Source organism: Poecile atricapillus, chromosome Z (genome assembly GCF_030490865.1).
Source record: "Poecile atricapillus isolate bPoeAtr1 chromosome Z, bPoeAtr1.hap1, whole genome shotgun sequence".
NCBI lineage: Eukaryota > Metazoa > Chordata > Aves > Passeriformes > Paridae > Poecile > Poecile atricapillus.
In genome coordinates this window covers 546,266-566,438 of record NC_081289.1, presented here as the reverse complement: position 1 = coordinate 566,438, position 20,173 = coordinate 546,266, and the positions used below count along the sequence as shown (strand labels likewise).

Genomic DNA, 20,173 nt, shown 5'->3' with positions numbered 1-20,173 from the left:
CCTGGAGGTGGCACTCAGGGGACAAGGTGGGCATCGGGCACAGCTGGCACTGGATGGGCTGGGAGGGCTTTTCCAGCCCCAGGGATTTTGGGATTCTGGGAATCTCAGTGCAGCAGTGGCTCAAAGCCCGAGGTGTGGCTGCACTGTGAATATCCCAGGATGTGAATATCCCAGGATGACCCAATTCCCAGTCCAATCCAGAGGAGCCCCTGGAAGGAACAACAGAGGGTGCTGCAGGCCCAGAAATTCCCAATTCCCAGAGTTTGGATGCAGGAAGAGTTCACTCCCCCCACTCATGGATCTGTAGCTTTTCCAGTGTTTTTTCTTTGAAAGACTCTCCAGCTCAATCCTGCTGCAGTCCCAGGGACACTGAACCATGACTGGTGCTCCTGAAATATTCCAGCTCACTTCCAGCCCAGTGCCCAACAGCTGGAAACAGCTGGCAGTGAGCACCACTCCCAGAATATTCCAGGTTTTGCAGGACATTCTTCTTTTCCAACCACAAACAGAGCCACAACATCCCAGGCACAGACTTCTTCCAGCTCCATTCTACACCAGGCACAAAGCTCCTGGGGCAGCTCCTCAGGGATTTAAGTCCTCCCTGTCCCTCACTCACATGGGGCTGTGTTTGACAGCAGTGAAAAGTCTATTTTTTATTTTATTTTATTTTAGTTTAGTTTAGTTTAGTTTAGTTTTTAGTTTATTTATTTTTATTTTATTTATTTTCATTTTATTTTATTATTTTATTTTATTTAGTTTAGTTTAGTTTAGTTTAGTTAATTATTTCAGTTTATTTTTTATTTTATTTTATTTTATTTTATTTTATTTTATTTTACTTTATTTTATTTTATTTTATTTTATTTTATTTTATTTTATTTTATTTTATTTTATTTTATTTATTTATTTATTTATTTATTTTAATTATGTGTGGAACTGAATAATTTCTGTTCAATTCAGCTCTGATTCTCTTCTGGAACTTTTTGGCCTTACCAAGTTTCTGGTGTCTCTGAGGCCCAGGAAAAACCCCTGGATGGGAAGGGCAGAGGTGCTGCCTTGGATCCCAAGGAACCCCCGGGATGGAGAAAAACCCAGGAGCACTGGGATCCCCTGGAGCACTGCTCTGCCCATAACTGGTCCCATAACTGTGGCCACTGGGATAATCCCAGTGCCAGGTACATTTCCAAGGAGAGAGGATGAGCTGCAGCTTTAATGGGATTAAAGGAATTCTGTAAAAGCAGTGAATTCCGAGCTTTCAGCAAGTTGTGTAACACTGAATCCCCTCTTCCCTGTCTCCCTGAACTGCCACTGCTCCTGATTATCCCTGCTCCCTTCCTCAGGAGCAGGAAAACGGCTGCATTTCCATGGAACCATCAGAGCACTGTCCCTTCACTTCTCATTCCAATAAGGATGTAATTCCTTGGAAAAGATCTGTTTAACTGCCCACAGTTTGTTCTCAGGCTTTGCCTTTAAACTCATTCCAAACCAGGGCTGGACAACAATTGCCTGCTTTATTTCACATATCCCTCTTTAAAATGAGAGAATTTCTTGCTTCTCCACCTGGCTCAGAGATCGGGCTGTGCTCCTGGAAAACAAGGAGCTGTTTCCAACCTGAGGAGGGACAAGGAGGCTCATTTGTAAACCTGGAGCAGAGGGAGGGTGGGATGCAAAGAGGCTGAAATGGCAAACACCCCCAGACTCACTTGGTGCTGTCACCAGAGACCCCCAGACTCATTTGGTGCTGTCACCAGAGACCCCCAGACTCGCTTGGTGCTGTCACCAGAGACCCCCAGACTCACTTGGTGCTGTCACCAAACACCACCAGACTCACTTGGTGCTGTCACCAGAGACCCCCAGACTCACTTGGTGCTGTCACCAAACACCCCCAGACTCATTTGGTGTCACCAAACACCCCCAGACTCACTTGGTGCTGTCACCAAACACCCCCAGACTCACTTGGTGTCACCAGAGACCCCCAGACTCACTTGGTGCTGTCACCAAACACCCCCAGACTCATTTGGTGTCACCAAACACCACCAGACTCACTTGGTGCTGTCACCAGAGACCCCCAGACTCACTTGGTGCTGTCACCAAACACCCCCAGACTCATTTGGTGTCACCAAACACCACCAGACTCACTTGGTGCTGTCACCAAACACCCCCAGACTCATTTGGTGTCACCAAACACCCCCAGACTCATTTGGTGTCACCAAACACCCCCAGACTCACTTGGTGCTGTCACCAGAGACCCCCAGACTCACTTGGTGCTGTCACCAAACACCCCCAGACTCATTTGGTGTCACCAAAGACCCCCAGACTCACTTGGTGCTGTCACCAGAGACCCCCAGACTCACTTGGTGCTGTCACCAAACACCCCCAGACTCACTTGATGTTGTCATCCTGGTCGGCAAACTCCTCGTCGTTGAAGCCGAACTGATCTGCGAAATTTGCCGTCATCTGCTGGATCTGGTACTCGGAGAAGGCCTGGGAAGGGATCCCAGAAATCCATCATTAGGGTGTCCAGAGACACTCCAGACACAGTCAGTGGAGCTGTGAGGAAACAGCTCCCCCAGGAAAGCGCTGAAGTCCCAGGGAAGTGTGTGAAATCCTCATCCTGACCTTGCCAGAGCTCTGGGATTCCCACCCCGATCCCTCCTGAGCTGCTCCCAGGAGGATCCCAGGCCATGGAACCTCCCTGGGAAATCCCAGAGGAGCTGAACACACGGAGCAGATCTCAGGAAGCTGCTCCACAGCAGGATGGACTGAGGGCAACCACAGCAGTGAGTTTCTGGGAATAGTCAGGATGTTCCCAACTCACCTGTTGGAGAGTGAGCTCGTTGGGAAAAGCGCTTTCAATGTCCTCATCCTCGCTGGAGGAGTGCAGGTGGTGGGTGCTCACCTGGGAAAGCACAAACCAGTCAGGGAACCTGGGAAAGCTGGAAAAGCTCCCACGTTTCAATTCCACCAAAGCCCAAAGTCCTGCCCAGGCAGGAGCTGCCCCAAGGAATCCCAGGGAGCAGCTCAGCACCACGGATCAGCTCTGCTGAAGGATCATTATGGAATATGTTTATGGAAATGATTTCTACTCTGTCTTGAAGCATTCTTCAGCAAAACAAGGAAAAAAGGAAAACCAGGAGTATTAATTTCTTCTGTTAGGGGAAGCCCAGCAGGCACTGGAGTGACCAACTCACCAAATCCACCGTGTTTCTCCGGTTCGTCTCGGTCAGCGTCTCCTCCACAAAACTCTCCCACCTGCCCCTGCAGTCCTCAGGCAGCTCTGGAACCAGAGGAACACAGAAACCATGGGATTTGGGTGCTCTCAGCTCCCTGGGGACTCACCTGGCCCAAGGACTCCCAGCTTCTCTCACCCTGCTGGGAACAACCACCCCGAGCGGGGCTCCAGCTGCGCCTGGGTCTCCCCTTTTCTCCCGGGACTGGGGGACCCTTCCCTCTCTTCCCTCTCTTCCCTCTCTTCCCTCCCTTCCCTCCCATCCCTCCCTTCCCTCCCATCCCTCCCTTCCCTCCCATCCCTCCCTCCCTTCCCTCCCTTCCCTCTCTTCCCTCCCTTCCCTCCCATCCCTCCCATCCCTCCCATCCCTCCCTTCCCTCCCATCCCAGCACACCGGGGAGCCCAAAGGGGAGCAGAACCTGAGGGTGGAGGAAAGGAAATGGAGAAATAGCACAAGGAGAAAATAGAGGATTGTGCTCTCAGATCGTCACTGCCCGGCAGGGGCGGAGCAGAGGGGATGGACAATGTGGAAAATGGAAAATCTTCCTTCCTCCCACCCAAACCCACGGGGGAAAACCAGTTCTCCCAGTGGATCCAGTGAGGATGGACACAGGCTGGCAGTGGGAACACCCCTGATCAGCTGATGAGTCTGTGGCTGCTGGGGACATTTAACCCCGAGTCTCCTCCCTCAGAGGCGTCACGGAGTCATGGAATCTTGGAATGGTTGGGTGGGAAGGGACCCCAGACCCCCCCAGTGCCCCCCACCACGGCAGGGACATCTCCCAGTGCCCAATCCCAACCCCACTGTGTGAACACCAAGAGCAGCCAGACGGGGTCTCACCATGCTTTCAGTGATGGGATAATGTGGGATTTCCCTGGGAATCCTTTCCAGTGGAAAGGATCTTGAGGAAATACCTGCAGGGAGTCATTCCAAGAGCTCCCAAGGGTTTTTTTTTTCCCTGGAGAGCAGTGAGGGGGAGCTGGAGGAGGAAGAGGAGGAGGAGGAGGAGGAGGAGGAGGAGGAGGAGGAGCAGGCGGTACCTTTGATGAAGTCACTGATCTGGGCCTGCATGGGTCCCTTCTCCATGTTGTGCACCACGGCGTTGGCGATGCGGGTCAGGTGCCCCATGTTCCCTCTCCTCCTGCCGCCCTCCGCCCTGGAACAGAGAGCAGCCGCTACCCTCGGAGCCGGGATACACTCGGATACCGTTGGAGCCGGGATACCCTCGGATACCCTCGGAGCTGGGATAGCCTCGGATACCCTCAGAGCCGGGACACACTCAGAGCTGGGATACCCTCGGAGCCAGGATACCCTTGGAGCTGGGATAGCCTCAGAGACGGGATACCCTCGGAGCCGGGATACCCTTGGAGCTGGGATACCCTCGGAGCTGGGATACCCTCGGAGCCGGGATACCCTCGGAGCCAGGATACCCTCGGAGCTGGGATACCCTCGGAGCTGGGATACCCTCGGAGCTGGGATACCCTCGGAGCCGGGATACCCTTGGAGCTGGGATACCCTCGGAGCCAGGATACCCTTGGAGCTGGGATACCCTTGGAGCTGGGATACCCTCAGAGCCGGGATACCCTCGGAGCCGGGATACCCTTGGAGCTGGGATACCCTCGGAGCCAGGATACCCTTGGAGCTGGGATACCCTTGGATACCCTCGGAGCTGGGATACCCTCGGACACCCTCGGAGCCGGGACACACTCGGAGCCGGGATACCCTCGGAGCTGGGATACCCTCGGAGCCAGGATACCCTTGGAGCTGGGATACCCTCGGAGCCGGGATACCCTTGGAGCTGGGATACCCTTGGAGCTGGGATACCCTCGGAGCCGGGATACCCTTGGAGCTGGGATACCCTTGGAGCTGGGATACCCTCGGAGCCGGGATACCCTTGGAGCTGGGATACCCTCGGAGCCGGGACACACTTGGAGCTGGGATACCCTCGGAGCCGGGATACCCTCGGAGCCGGGACACACTCGGAGCTGGGATACCCTCGGAGCCGGGATACCCGGGGATACCACGATGGGAAACTCTCGGAGCCGGGACAGAGCCCTAAGAATTGCCCCAGCATTCCAGCCCAAATGGCCACAGAATTCCATTCCCAATGGCCACGGAATTCCAGCTCCAATGCCCATGGAATTCCAGCTCCAATGGCCACAGAATTCCATCTACAGCACAGCCCCTGGCAGAGCTCCAGGGTGGGGCTGGGACTGCTGCAGTGACTCCCCCAGGAGAGAAGACATTCCCATCCAACCATGGGATAAAACCAGATCCCAACAGAGAACCCGAGCAGCCCTGAGCTCAGGGAATCCTGGAATTGGGATAAAAGGGACCCCCAGAGCCCCCCCAGTGCCCCCCTGCCATGTCCCAGGCTCCAGCCTGGCCTTGGGATCCATCTGCCACTGAGAGCAGCCAGGAAAAGCCCACCATCCCAAAGCCCCAGCTGAGATTCCTCTGTTTGAATCCCCATTTTTTCCCTTCCAATCAGATTTTTTCCAGTGTGGTGGTGACTGGAACTCTCTGCTGGGAAATAGGGATGAGCTCTGGCTCCTTCTGGTTTAATCAGGAAAACTCCCGAGCAGCACCCAGGGATATTTTTCGTCCCCAGGGATATTTCTGGTCCTACAGATCTGGGCAAGGAAATGCCCAGCAAAATTCCTTATGTGGATGAGGGGCTGTAAAAAGGACCAAAAAGACAGAAAAAACCAAATTAAACCAACCAAAAAAAAATGTAATCCAGACCTCAAGCCTCCAATTATGGCCAAAACCATGACAGTGGGGCTCCAAAGCCCTTGGAAGCCACCAGGAGCTCAAAATAGAGAGTGAGGACCAAACACTGAGCTGGGCATGGAAACTGAAGCCTGCAGAAGATTTCCACTTTGATTTCTTAGTTTTTTAAAAATATTTAGTTCTTATCAGCCCAATCAGCACAAAATCCAAAGGGTTTATAAAGCTAAAATAGGAAATCCATGGCAGAAATGCTTGGCCACCCCAACTTAAAAGAGTTTTCTTCTCCAGGGAGAATAGAATTATGCATTTAAAACAAAACAAAACAAAACAAGAGAATGAAAGAAGTGAATATTCCATGGGATTCCCTGAGAAAGCAGGAAAGCAGCAGCCTGAGGTGCTGGGATGAGGTGTTGGGAACATCCATAAAACCCATCACGCCTTCAAATCCTGTCTGTTTGGGAATTTGGCTTGTCAGCATGCAAACCACCCCAGCTCCAAACCCCAACCAAAACCCAAGTCTGTTTGGACACCACTAAACTGGAAATTCTCCAGGAATATTATCCCAAGTCAATGTGCAGCAATTCCTTACTGGATTTTGTCATTGGCTTCCCAGGCGTCCAATATCCTCTGCACCAGGCAGCACTTCTGGAACAGCTGTGGGGAAATGGGAGAATATTTGGGATTTTCCAGAGGAGAAATGTGGATCCTCCTGTTCCTTCCCTCATTCCTCCTCAGGAGATCAAACCTCAGCCCATCCCCAGGAGCCCTGGTTCCTTCCTGGTTATTTCCCAGGGATCCCAGCAGATCCCAGCAGCAGGAATTAAAGGAATTAAAGGAATTAAAGGAATTAAAGGAATTAAAGCCCTGCCAGGCACCACTCCGAGGCCTGGCCACTAACAGCTGGAATGTTCTTGGCTAGGTTTTTTTTTCCAAAATTTATAGTAATTTTTACTAAAAAAAAATTGGAATTTTAAGAATAAATGGGGATCATTTTAATAAATAGCAAGGGATTCATGGGGCCATTAAATGAGGGAAGTTTTAATGGGATGTTGCAAATAAAGGCACAAAAGCGAACACAGCTCCACGAGAACCACCCCAAATGATAATAAATAGTAATAAAGCCCACTAAATATAGGTAATAAATAATAATAAATAATAATAAAGCTCATAAAAATTGGTAATAAATAATGAAATTCACTAAAAAACGGCAATAAATTATAACAAAACCCACTGAAAATTACATATAAAAATAAGTAACAACAAATTCAAACTGAGCCAAGTGCCTGCTCTGCAACAGCCCAGCCCAGAGACCCCTGGAGACCCCAGCCCAGGGATCCCTGGAGACCCCAGACCCATCTCAGGGATCCCTGGTGACCCCAGCCCCATCTCAGGGATCCCATGGGACCCCAGACCCATCTCAGGGATCCCTGGTGACCCCAGCCCCATCTCAGGGATCCCTGGAGACCCCAGCCCAGAGATCCCTGGAGACCCCAGCCCCATCTCAGGGATCCCTGGGAACCCCAGCCCACCCCAGCTCTCACGTGGGTGACCCCAGCCCAGCCCAGCTCTCACATGGGTGACCCCAGCCCCATCTCAGGGATCCCATGGGACCCCAGACCCATCTCAGGGATCCCTGGGGACCCCAGCCCCATCTCAGGGATCCCTGGGGACCCCAGCCCCATCTCAGGGATCCCTGGAGACCCCAGCCCCATCTCAGGGATCCCTGGAGACCCCAGCCCCATCTCAGGGATCCCTGGTGACCCCAGCACCATCTCAGGGATCTCTGGTGACCCCAGACCCATCTCAGGGATCCCTGGTGACCCCAGCCCCATCTCAGGGATCTCTGGAGACCCCAGCCCCATCTCAGGGATCCCTGGAGACCCCAGACCCATCTCAGGGATCCCTGGAGACCCCAGCCCCATCTCAGGGATCCCTGGGGACCCCAGACCCATCTCAGAGATCCCTGGAGACCCCAGCCCCATCTCAGGGATCCCATGGGACCCCAGCCCCATCTCAGGGATCCCTGGAGACCCCAGCCCAGCCCAGCTCTCACGTGGGTGACCCCAGCCCAGCCCAGAGACCCCTGGAGACCCCAGCCCCATCTCAGGGATCCCTGGAGACCCCAGCCCAGCCCAGCTCTCACGTGGGTGACCCCAGCCCAGCCCAGAGATCCCTGGTGACCCCAGCCCAGAGATCCCTGGAGACCCCAGCCCCATTTCAGGGATCCCTGGTGACCCCAGCCTTATCTCAGGGATCCCTGGGGACCCCAGCCCCATCTCAGGGATCTCTGGGGACCCCAGCCTTATCTCAGGGATCCCTGGAGACCCCAGCCCAGCCCAGCTCTCACGTGGGTGACCCCAGCCCCATCTCAGGGATCCCTGGAGACCCCTGCCCAGCCCAGCTCTCACGTGGGTGACCCCAGCCCAGCCCAGCTCTCACGTGGGTGACCCCTGCCCAGCCCAGCTCTCACGTGGGTGACCCCAGCCCAGCCCAGCTCTCACGTGGGTGACCCCTGCCCAGCCCAGCTCTCACGTGGGTGACCCCAGCCCCATCTCAGGGATCCCTGGAGACCCCAGCCCAGCCCAGCTCTCACGTGGGTGACCCCAGCCCAGCCCAGCTCTCACGTGGGTGACCATGACGTTCTCGGTGGCTCCGTTTGGGGGCTCTGAGGGCTCCGTGGGCTCCGTGGGCTCCGCTGGCTCCGGGGCCGCGTTCCCGCTCGGAGCTTCCTCTTTGCTGCCCGGCTCCCCCGGGCTGGGCTTCCCCTCGTGCACAGAGTGGGACAGGATGGCTGCTATGGACAGCTCCACTTGGAAATGCAAAAAGTTATTCCACGTGTATTTAAAAAATAAATCCTGGAGGAGAAATGAGAGATGGAAGAGTTTACTCGGGATAAATCTTCCTGGTTTTAATGATCAGTGACATCAGGGATCTTTAAGGATCCTCCCAACCCAACCCATGCCAGGATTCTGGGACTCTGGGATATTAAATTGTTGCCCAAGTTGTTGTTTGATCATCAATCCCACTCAGTTTTCCTGCCACACGCCAGCAGCCACTGCTGGCTGGGCTCTGCATTCCCAGGGTGCTGTCTGTTGGGAAATCAGTGAATATTCCCAATAAATGGAGCACTTGGGAATCCTCTCACAGCACAGACACACTGAATGAAATAACTCCACTGGGGCTGAATGAATCCTAGGAAAAACAGGAACTGAATCATTGCTAAGGATGGAATTAATTCCCTTAAGGTTGCCCAGGTTCTGGGAGGCCCTTTCCAGTCCCAGGGATCCTGGGAGAAAATTAATCTCTCAGCATTCCAGGAGCTCACACACACAGCACAGACTGTTTCACACCTTCTCCACTGAACTGACACGGAATTGGAAGCGTGAGGCTCAGTCCAAAACCCCAGACAGTTGGATTTGGATGGCAAAAGCTCCTGCAGGGATCTGCTCCTCGCTGGAGCAGGTAAGGGAAATAACAGGACTTTGTCCCCCTGGCAGAGAATGGATTCCACAGCCCATCCCCGCTCCCTGGGAGGCCCCTGGATACTCACAAGTAGCAAGTCCATGGTGCCGAGCCTGCAGAGCTCGTGGTTGATGCTGGGGGTGTTGGTGTGCAGCAGCGCCGCGATCAGCCGCGAGCCGTGCAGCCGCGCGTTGCCCAGAGGCTCCTCCAGCACTCCCAGCGTGGTCAGGATGGCCGGTTTCTGAGGAACAGGGATGCCAGTCAGGGAAGGACAACGTTCCCACAGCACACGTGCCCCAGGGCTCTGCTCCACAGTGCCCAGAGCCTCGGCTGCTCAGCCATGGGAGCTCCATCTCACCCGGGGGAAGAACTGCCCATGGAGGGGCAGAGCCCTGGAAGCGCGGCCCATGGAGGGGATGGAGCCCTGGAAGCGCTGCCCATGGAGGGGCAGAGCCCTGGAAGCGCTGCCCATGGAGGGGATGGAGCCCTGGAAGTGCTGCCCATGGAGGGGATGGAGCCCTGGAAGCGCTGCCCAGGGAGGGGGCAGAGCCCTGGAAGTGCTGCCCATGGAGGGGCAGAGCCCTGGAAGTGCTGCCCATGGAAGGGGCAGAGCCCTGGGACACTGCCCATGGAGGGGATGGAGCCCTGGAAGTGCTGCCCATGGAGGGGCAGAGCCCTGGAAGTGCTGCCCATGGAAGGGGCAGAGCCCTGGGACACTGCCCATGGAGGGGATGGAGCCCTGGAAGTGCTGCCCATGGAGGGGCAGAGCCCTGGAAGTGCTGCCCAGGGAGGGGCAGAGCCCTGGAAGTGCTGCCCATGGAGGGGGCAGAGCCCTGGGACTGCTGCCCATGGAAGGGAAGAGCCCTGGGACCACTGCCCAGGGAGGGGGCAGAGCCCTGGAAGTGCTGCCCATGGAGGGGACAGAGCCCTAGAAGCGCTGCCCAGGGAGGGGGCAGAGCCCTGGAAGCGCTGCCCAGGGAGGGGAAAGAGCCCTGGAAGCGCTGCCCAGGGAGGGGGCAGAGCCCTGGAAGTGCTGCCCAGGGAGGGGAAAGAGCCCTGGAAGCGCTGCCCAGGGAGGGGAAAGAGCCCTGGAAGCGCTGCCCAGGGAGGGGCAGAGCCCTGGAAGCGCTGCCCATGGAGGGGATGGAGCCCTGGAAGTGCTGCCCATGGAGGGGATGGAGCCCTGGAAGTGCTGCCCAGGGAGGGGGCAGAGCCCTGGAAGCGCTGCCCAGGGAGGGGAAAGAGCCCTGGAAGTGCTGCCCAGGGAGGGGATGGAGCCCTGGAAGCGCTGCCCAGGGAGGGGCAGAGCCCTGGAAGCGCTGCCCATGGAGGGGCAGAGCCCTGGAACTGCTGCCCATGGAGGGGCAGAGCCCTGGAAGCGCTGCCCATGGACGGGCAGAGCCCTGGAAGCGCTGCCCATGGAGGGGATGGAGCCCTGGAAGTGCTGCCCAGGGAGGGGGCAGAGCCCTGGAAGCGCTGCCCAGGGAGGGGAAAGAGCCCTGGAAGTGCTGCCCAGGGAGGGGATGGAGCCCTGGAAGTGCTGCCCAGGGAGGGGGTGGAGCCCTGGAAGCGCTGCCCATGGAGGGGACGGAGCCCTGGAAGTGCTGCCCAGGGAGGGGATGGAGCCCTGGAAGTGCTGCCCAGGGAGGGGGCAGAGCCCTGGAAGTGCTGCCCATGGAGGGGATGGAGCCCTGGAAGTGCTGCCCAGGGAGGGGGCAGAGCCCTGGGACACTGCCCATGGAGGGGATGGAGCCCTGGAAGCGCTGCCCATGGAGGGGCAGAGCCCTGGAAGCGCTGCCCAGGGAGGGGAAAGAGCCCTGGAAGTGCTGCCCATGGAGGGGACAGAGCCCTAGAAGCGCTGCCCAGGGAGGGGGCAGAGCCCTGGAAGCGCTGCCCAGGGAGGGGAAAGAGCCCTGGAAGCGCTGCCCAGGGAGGGGGCAGAGCCCTGGAAGCGCTGCCCAGGGAGGGGAAAGAGCCCTGGAAGCGCTGCCCAGGGAGGGGAAAGAGCCCTGGAAGCGCTGCCCAGGGAGGGGAAAGAGCCCTAGAAGCGCTGCCCAGGGAGGGGGCAGAGCCCTGGAAGCGCTGCCCAGGGAGGGGAAAGAGCCCTGGAAGCGCTGCCCAGGGAGGGGGCAGAGCCCTGGAAGCGCTGCCCAGGGAGGGGAAAGAGCCCTGGAAGCGCTGCCCAGGGAGGGGCAGAGCCCTGGAAGCGCTGCCCATGGAGGGGCAGAGCCCTGGAAGTGCTGCCCATGGAGGGGCAGAGCCCTGGAAGCGCTGCCCATGGACGGGCAGAGCCCTGGAAGCGCTGCCCATGGAGGGGATGGAGCCCTGGAAGTGCTGCCCAGGGAGGGGGCAGAGCCCTGGAAGCGCTGCCCAGGGAGGGGAAAGAGCCCTGGAAGTGCTGCCCAGGGAGGGGATGGAGCCCTGGAAGTGCTGCCCAGGGAGGGGGTGGAGCCCTGGAAGCGCTGCCCATGGAGGGGACGGAGCCCTGGAAGCGCTGCCCAGGGAGGGGCAGAGCCCTGGAAGCGCTGCCCATGGAGGGGCAGAGCCCTGGAAGTGCTGCCCATGGAGGGGCAGAGCCCTGGAAGCGCTGCCCATGGACGGGCAGAGCCCTGGAAGCGCTGCCCATGGACGGGCAGAGCCCTGGAAGCGCTGCCCATGGAGGGGATGGAGCCCTGGAAGTGCTGCCCAGGGAGGGGGCAGAGCCCTGGAAGCGCTGCCCAGGGAGGGGAAAGAGCCCTGGAAGTGCTGCCCAGGGAGGGGATGGAGCCCTGGAAGTGCTGCCCAGGGAGGGGGTGGAGCCCTGGAAGCGCTGCCCATGGAGGGGACGGAGCCCTGGAAGTGCTGCCCAGGGAGGGGTAGAGCCCTGGAAGCGCTGCCCAGGGAGGGGATGGAGCCCTGGAAGTGCTGCCCAGGGAGGGGGCAGAGCCCTGGAAGCGCTGCCCAGGGAGGGGAAAGAGCCCTGGAAGTGCTGCCCAGGGAGGGGATGGAGCCCTGGAAGTGCTGCCCAGGGAGGGGGTGGAGCCCTGGAAGTGCTGCCCATGGAGGGGGCAGAGCCCTGGAAGTGCTGCCCATGGAGGGGATGGAGCCCTGGAAGTGCTGCCCAGGGAGGGGGCAGAGCCCTGGGACACTGCCCATGGAGGGGATGGAGCCCTGGAAGTGCTGCCCATGGACGGGCAGAGCCCTGGGACACTGCCCATGGAGGGGACGGAGCTCTGGAAGTGCTGCCCATGGAGGGGACGGAGCTCTGGAAGTGCTGCCCATGGAAGGGGCAGAGCCCTGGGACACTGCCCATGGAGGGGGCAGAGCCCTGGAAGTGCTGCCCAGGGAGGGGACGGAGCCCTGGAAGTGCTGCCCAGGGAGGGGCAGAGCCCTGGAAGTGCTGCCCAGGGAGGGGCAGAGCCCTGGAAGTGCTGCCCATGGAGGGGCAGAGCCCTGGAAGCGCTGCCCATGGAGGGCCTGAGTCCCCCCAGCTCTGCAGACATCCCAAAGCCAGCTGGATGTGTCCCTGTGTCACCTGCTCCAGGTGACCCTGCCCTGCCCAGACAACCCCAGCTGCTCTGGGATTCTCACATTTACCAGAACCCTCTCATTTCAGGACTGTTCTCAGCAGGGAAACCCAAACCACCTTCCCAAGAGGATGGCTCTGGGGCCACCAGGTGATCTGACTGCCAGATCAGAAGATTAAAATCCAATTATCCACTGCAAGTTCTTTTCTCTCCCATCCCTTCCCATCTCCACTCAATCCCCCAGTCCCAAAGATTTCCCTGAACACAACCCTCAGATTCCTGCTGCGGATTCCTGCTGCGGAATCCTGCTGCACATTCCTGCTGCGGATTCCTGCTGCGGATTCCTGCTGCGGATTCCTGCTGCGGAATCCTGCTGCACATTCCTGCTGCAGAATCCTGCTGTGGAATCCCGCTGCAGATTCCCGCTGCAGATTCCCACTGCAGATTCCCGCTGCAGATTCCTGCTGCAGATTCCTGCTGCGGATTCCTGCTGTGGATTCCTGCTGCAGATTCCTGCTGCACATTCCTGCTGCGGATTCCTGCTGCGGATTCCTGCTGCGGACTCCTGCTGCGGAATCCTGCTGCAGAATCCTGCTGCAGATTCCTGCTGCGGAATCCTGCTGCAGATTCCTGCTGCGGAATCCTCCTGCAGATTCCTGCTGCGGATTCCCGCTGCAGATTCCTGCTGCAGATTCCTGCTGCCTCATGCCTGCACACCTGAGTTACAGAATCTGCGTGCAGGTTTCCCCTCCCGGCCGTGTGTCCAGGCTGGAGCTGTGTGGGCTGCCGGGAATGGCGGCTGTACCTTGGGCGGGCGCAGCAGCAGCTGGTGGAAGTCCTTGAGCCGGGGCTCGATGCCGTGCAAGATGCTGCTGTTGACAGCGTAAGACCTCTCGAATCCCTGAGTGTACGAGTCCATCAGGCCTTCCACTCTGAGGGGACACCGGGATTCACTCGGGGTTCACTCGCAATTCCCGCTTCCCATTCATCACCATGGTCCCCAAGGTCCCAATCCCAGCTGGGATTCTGGGATTTTATGACATTAAACCGTTGCCCAACTCGGTGTTTAATCAGCAATTCCACTAAAACCATTTTCCTTCCTGGAAACCATTTTCCTTCCTTCCCATTCTTTCCTTCCTGGTTCTCCCAGCTATCCCAGCTATCCTGGTTATCCCAGTGATCCTGGTGATCCCAGCAAACCCAGCTATCCCAGTTATCCCAGTGATCCTGGTTATTCCGGTCACCCCAGCTATCCCGGTGATCCTGGTGATCCCAGCTATCCCGGTTACACCGGCTATCCCGGTTACCCTGGTTATCCAAGCTATCCCAGTTAACCCAGTTACCCCAGCTATCCCGGCTATCCCAGTTACCCCAGCTATCCCAGTTACCCCAGCTATCCCAGTTACCCCAGCTATCCCAGTTACCCCAGCTATCCCAGTTACCCCAGTTATCCCAGTTACCCCAGCTATCCCAGTTAACCCAGCTATCCCAGTTACCCCAGCTATCCCAGTTACCCCAGTTATCCCAGTTACCCCAGCTATCCCAGTTACCCCAGCTATCCCAGTTAACCCAGCTATCCCAGTTACCCCAGCTATCCCAGTTACCCCAGCTATCCCAGTTAACCCAGCTATCCCAGTTACCCCAGCTATCCCAGTTACCCCAGCTATCCCAGTTACTCCAGCTATCCCAGTTACCCCAGCTATCCCAGTTACCCCGGCTATCCCAGTTACCCCAGTTATCCCAGTTACCCAAGCTATCCCAGTTACCCCAGCTATCCCAGTTACCCCAGCTATCCCAGTTACCCCAGCTATCCCAGTTAACCCAGTTATCCCGGTGATCCCAGCTACCCCAGTTATCCTGGCTATCCCAGTTACCCCAGCTATCCCAGTTAACCCAGTTACCCCAGCTATCCCAGTTAACCCAGTTACCCCAGCTATCCCAGTTACCCCAGCTATCCCAGTTACCCCAGCTATCCCAGTTACCCCAGTTACCCCAGCTATCCCAGTTACCCCAGCTATCCCAGTTACCCCAGTTACCCCAGCTATCCCAGTTACCCCAGCTATCCCAGTTACCCCAGCTATCCCAGTTACCCCAGTTACCCCAGTTACCCCAGCTATCCCAGTTACCCCAGTTACCCCAGTTATCCCAGTTACCCCAGTTACCCCGGCTATCCCAGTTACCCCAGCTATCCCAGTTAGCCCAGCCATCCCGGCTATCCCAGCCATCCCGGTTACCCCAGCTATCCCGGTTACCCCAGTTACCCCAGCTATCCCAGTTACCCCAGTTACCCCAGCTATCCCAGTTACCCCAGTTACCCCAGTTACCCCAGCTATCCCAGTTATCCCAGTTACCCCGGCTATCCCAGTTACCCCAGCTATCCCAGTTACCCCAGTTACCCCAGCTATCCCAGTTACCCCAGCTATCCCAGTTACCCCAGTTACCCCAGCTATCCCAGCTACCCCAGTTACCCCAGCTATCCCAGTTACCCCAGTTACCCCAGCTATCCCAGTTACCCCAGTTACCCCAGTTACCCCAGTTACCCCAGCTATCCCAGTTACCCCAGTTACCCCAGTTACCCCAGTTACCCCGGCTATCCCAGCCATCCCGGCCATCCCGGCGGTCCCGCTCACCCGGAGCGCCGCGTTTCCAGCAGCGTCAGGAGCACCTGGGTTCCGTTGACGATGCAGGTCTCGCTCTGCTCCCCGTCGAACATGTTGCTGAGGAGCTGCTCCACACACTCCTGCCTGGGGACACAGGGGGGTCACTCACAGGGGGCACCCACGGCCGGGGGAGATCCCGCTCTTCCCGCTGCTCTGTGCTGGGAGCAGGGAATGATGGAGGGAGGAACGGGGGGCTGAGGCCAGCCCTGCTCCCCAGCTCTGGTTCCCCACCACACATCAGCTCTGTCCCTCCCCAAAAGCCAGCCCTCAGGAATTCCCTTCCCTGTTCCCACATCCAGCCCAACCCGGCATCCCTGAGCTCACAGCCCGATCCCGACTGCTTTCTAACATTGCAAAAAGTCTCCTTGCCATGGGTATTAATAAAATATGAGACAAAAATGTAAAAACAGCTGAATAATTCATGAGGGAGGATTATTTGAATAAGGAGCATCTAAATACCCTCAGTCAGCAGAGCAGGGGACGCAGAGGCAGGAAAAGGAGTCAACTTCTGTAATGAATCAAATTCCCTTTATTGCACCCAACCAGCAGCTCCTGAACTGGGATTTGGGGCTCATTCCCTGATCCCACCTCCTTCATGTTGCTCATTCATTCCTGACTCAGGGATGATAAAAGCTATCCAAAACCCAAAAGGTCGCTGTAATGCTGGGAAAATGGGCCAGGAAGGGAATGAGCTTTGTGACCTCCAGCAGAAAGGGAAGAGGAGGAAAAGAATCCCTTTGCCCAAAATGCTCCTTTATTCTGAGCAGGAATTCTGGAGATGGTTCCTGGAAGTGCAGGGTCCCACAGCCCTCTACAAAACTACCAAGAAAGCCTAAAATTACCAAAAAAGTCTGGAAGTGCCTCATCTTCCATGGCCATCACCCCTCCCAGAGCCCCCATTAAAGGTCCTGGGATTCCCAGGGGGAATGACCGAGCTGCAATCCCATCTCTGACACAAAGGAGAGGCCACAGGCTCCAGTCAGGGCTGGGACCTCCAGTGCCTCCAGCTCCAGAGCCCAACAGCAGCAGCACCTGGAGCTGCTGGAGAGAGCCCAGAGGAGACCCCAGAGCTGCTCCAGGCCTGGAGCCCCTCAGTTCCCAGGGATCCAGCCTGGGAGAGCTGGGAATGTTCCCCTGGAGAGGAGAAGGATCCAGGGAGAGCTGAGAGCCCCTGCAGGGCCTGAAGGGGCTCCAGGAGAGCTGGGAATGTTCCCCTGGAGAGGAGAAGGATCCAGGGAGAGCTGAGAGCCCCTGCAGGGCCTGAAGGGGCTCCAGGAGAGCTGCAGAGGGACTGGGACAGGGCTGCAGGGGCAGGAGCCAGGGAATGGCTGCCAGTGCCAGAGGACAGGGCTGGATGTTGGGATGTTGGGAATTGGGAATTGCTGGCTGGGCTGGAATTGCCAGAGCAGCTGGGGCTGCCCCTGGATCCCTGGCAGTGGCCAAGGGCAGGCTGGAGCCTGGGGCTGGGAGCAGCCTGGGCCAGTGGGAGGTGTCCCTGCCATGGCAGGGGGGCACTGGGGGGGCTCGGGGGTCCCTTCTATCCCAAACCATCCCAGGATTCCGTGAAAAGTCAACACTTCCCCAGCACAGGATCCTGTCAGGCCATGGCACAAAGGCTGGATCTACCTCATTCCTGCAGGAGCAGTGAGGGAAATGAAGGATTTACAGAAGTGCAGCAGGTTCTGGCAGGGGCAGAGCTCCAAGGCAAGCCCAGGATGGTCCCAGTGGCTTCCCAGTACTGGGGTGATCCACATGCCATTCCCACCTTCACACTGGAATTATCCCACAGTCATGGAGGAACTGACAGCCATGGATCAGGAGAAAAGATCCCCAGTGCCACCTAAATTCAGAGCTCTGGGTGGACACAAATATCTCAGAGGAATTGGGAGCCCCAGTCCCTTCCATGGCTCCATCCAGCCCTTTCCTGACAAAATGTCACCTCCAGGCCCAACAGAACCTTTTTTAGTTTCAGTCTCCTGGAGAATATCCCAGAGTTTTTCAGTTTGCAGCAGTGATATGAAGCAGAAAACACAGGACATAAATAATTGAATGTTCATTGCAAAGAGCAAAGGAACAACAGCAGGATGGAGCAAAACTGGGAAAATCAACATTTCTGGTACACACTGAATGTTATCTGGGAAATCAGGGAATCCTGGGATGGTTTGGGATAGAAGGGACCCCCGAGCCCCCCCAGTGCCCCCCTGCCATGGCAGGGACACCTCCCACTGGCCCAGGCTGCTCCCAGCCCCAGGCTCCAGCCTGCCCTTGGCCACTGCCAGGGATCCAGGGGCAGCCACAGCTGCTCTGGCAATTCCAGCCCAGCCAGCAATTCCCAATTCCCAACATCCCAACATCCAGCCCTGGCCTCTGGCAGTGGATGTCATTCCCCTTGTCCTGGCACTCCAGTTCTGGATGAACAATCCCCCTCTGGCTTCCTCTGAGATCACTTCAGACCCTGAAGGTGCTGTGAGGTCCCCACAGAACCCTCCCTTCTCCAGGCTGAAATCCCTTGGGTCTTTGTCTCACCCTGAAGGGGTGCTTTGGGCTCCCTGACCCCCTCTCCTGCCCCTGGACAGAGCCTCAAACCCCAAATCCCTGAAGAGGCCGTTCATTCAGTGCTGCTCCAGCTCCAGAAGAACATCCCTGCTCTGCCTGCTCCCTGCAGAGCGATCCAGGAGCCAGCCCCAGTGCCCCCAGTACTCACGATTCCAGTGCTGTGAGAAGCGGATCCGGCTCTGGGACATCCTGGAGCTGAGTGCTCTGGTCTCTGCTCAGCCTGATGATGTCACACAGGGTCTGGGAAGCGTTGGATTGCCTCTGGAAACGGGGACAGGAGTGGTGTCAGCGCCAGGGCCAAGCCTGGCCAGGCTGGGAATGCTCCGGCTGGGATCAATCCCATTCCTGCTCCCCCTGGAGTTACTCAGTGCTGGACACTGCTGGAGCAGCAGCATCAACAGTTTGCACTCAAAGGAGATTGGCCCAAACACGACCATCAAGAGCAGCTCAGGAGCTCAGGGATGAGGATTCCTCTCTCTCTCCTCAATCCTGCTAACCTGCACATTCCTAACACAAGCATTCCGTCCTTCCTCCCACTGCTCTCTTCCTGCTGGAGAGAACCCTTCACCGTTTAACTCCTGGGGATTAAAAGGTTTTCCAGGGCTGTTTGAGGAATTCATCACTCAAAGCCCCTCTGGAGCTGCTGTACCTCAGCACCTGCTCCAACACAAATCCATGGGGATGCTCCCAGCTCTCCTCTCAGAGGGAACTTTGCCTGGGATGAGCTGAGGGAATCGGGCTCAGAGAACTGCATTTTCCAGACTTTACAACTGAATTCCCACTCGGGGCTAAAAAGATTTGAAAATGGCATCAAGTGGCTGATTTTAAAGGATCTTCCAGGAACAGCAGGTTCCTCCCTAACCCCACTGTCTGTAGGTTTGAGATCAACCAAGGCAGCAGAACCAAGGAACTGCGAGTAAAAGAAGTCAAAAGCAGATGAAACCACTCCAAAGCCCCAGATCTGGTGCTGAGCAGAGGACAGCACATCCCAAGGCCATCCCCAGCGGCTCCTCCACAGGTCACACGGAAAACAGAAATCTCCAGGGCCCTGCAGGACCCAGCACCCCAAATCCCCAGCCCTGGTGCCACTCACATCCTCGTCCTGGCTCGAATGGATCAGCTCCACGAGTCTCTGGATAATTCTGGCTTCATTCAGCCACTGCAGGGAAAAGAGGAGGAGAGAAGATCCTCGTTGGATGTCCAGGAGCTCAGATTGAGAGGAGTTCTGGGAAGCTCTGCAGGAAGGGAAGCCTTTCCTTCCCTCTCCCAATTCCATCCCCGAGGTGGGGACAGGGATGGATTCGGATTTGCATCAGCACGGATGGGGATGGATTAGGATTTGCCTCCTGCCATGGAACTAACACACAGACCCTCTGGAAAACATGGAATGCTCCAGGGTCAAACAGCTCATCTGAGCAGCGGTGGCAGAACCCCCACCACATTCTCCCAGCAGCTCCTGCTCTTCCTGCTGCTCACAATTCCTCCTCCTGCCAGATGTTGGAACAGCTGTCACTGTACCTTCACCTTGCTCCACCAGTTCCTGTTCTCCATGCAAACCATTCCCTAGCTCCTTTTCCAGCCCAGGCAATCCAGGAATGTCCTCTCCAAATGCTCCCTTCCACTCCTCCAGCCCAGCCCCACCTGCAGGCTCAGCCCCTCATCTCCACCCGTTTCCATTCACATCCCACTCCTGTTCCAGGAAAACTGCTGACGTGTGACATCCCCCAAACTCATCCCAACAATGCCCAAACACAGCTGCCTGGGAAATGAGCAAACTTCCATTACAAGGAAAAACATTTCCAGGGATGGGTCTGGGACCCCTCTGCTCCTGAGGCAGACCAGAGGAGATGGGAATGTTCCCCTGGAGAGGAGAAGGATCCAGGGAGACCTTCCAGAACATTCCAGAGACTGAAGGGGCTCCAGGAGAGCTGGGAATGTTCCCCTGGAGAGGAGAAGGATCCAGGGAGAGCTGAGAGCCCCTGCAGGGCCTGAAGGGGCTCCAGGAGAGCTGCAGAGGGACTGGGACAGG

At 57.1% G+C, this 20,173-nt stretch overlaps 1 protein-coding gene across 4 annotated transcripts in view; it reads right to left on the bottom strand.

The window, feature by feature from the left end:
* Window positions 1-20,173, bottom strand: part of LOC131573847 (serine/threonine-protein phosphatase 6 regulatory subunit 2-like) — a 71,010-nt gene that overhangs the window by 10,964 nt on the left and 39,873 nt on the right. For all 4 annotated transcript variants that reach the window (XM_058828155.1, XM_058828157.1, XM_058828159.1 and 1 more), the window contains exons 6-16: window positions 19,238-19,303; window positions 18,293-18,405; window positions 15,559-15,672; window positions 13,734-13,860; window positions 9,511-9,663; window positions 8,585-8,815; window positions 6,550-6,614; window positions 4,268-4,383; window positions 3,189-3,274; window positions 2,816-2,896; window positions 2,384-2,481 (exon numbers count right to left, since the gene is read on the bottom strand). In XM_058828155.1, the coding sequence (XP_058684138.1) occupies window positions 2,384-2,481; window positions 2,816-2,896; window positions 3,189-3,274; window positions 4,268-4,383; window positions 6,550-6,614; window positions 8,585-8,815; window positions 9,511-9,663; window positions 13,734-13,860; window positions 15,559-15,672; window positions 18,293-18,405; window positions 19,238-19,303 (1,250 nt within the window). The remainder of the gene's footprint in view (window positions 1-2,383; window positions 2,482-2,815; window positions 2,897-3,188; window positions 3,275-4,267; window positions 4,384-6,549; window positions 6,615-8,584; window positions 8,816-9,510; window positions 9,664-13,733; window positions 13,861-15,558; window positions 15,673-18,292; window positions 18,406-19,237; window positions 19,304-20,173) is intronic.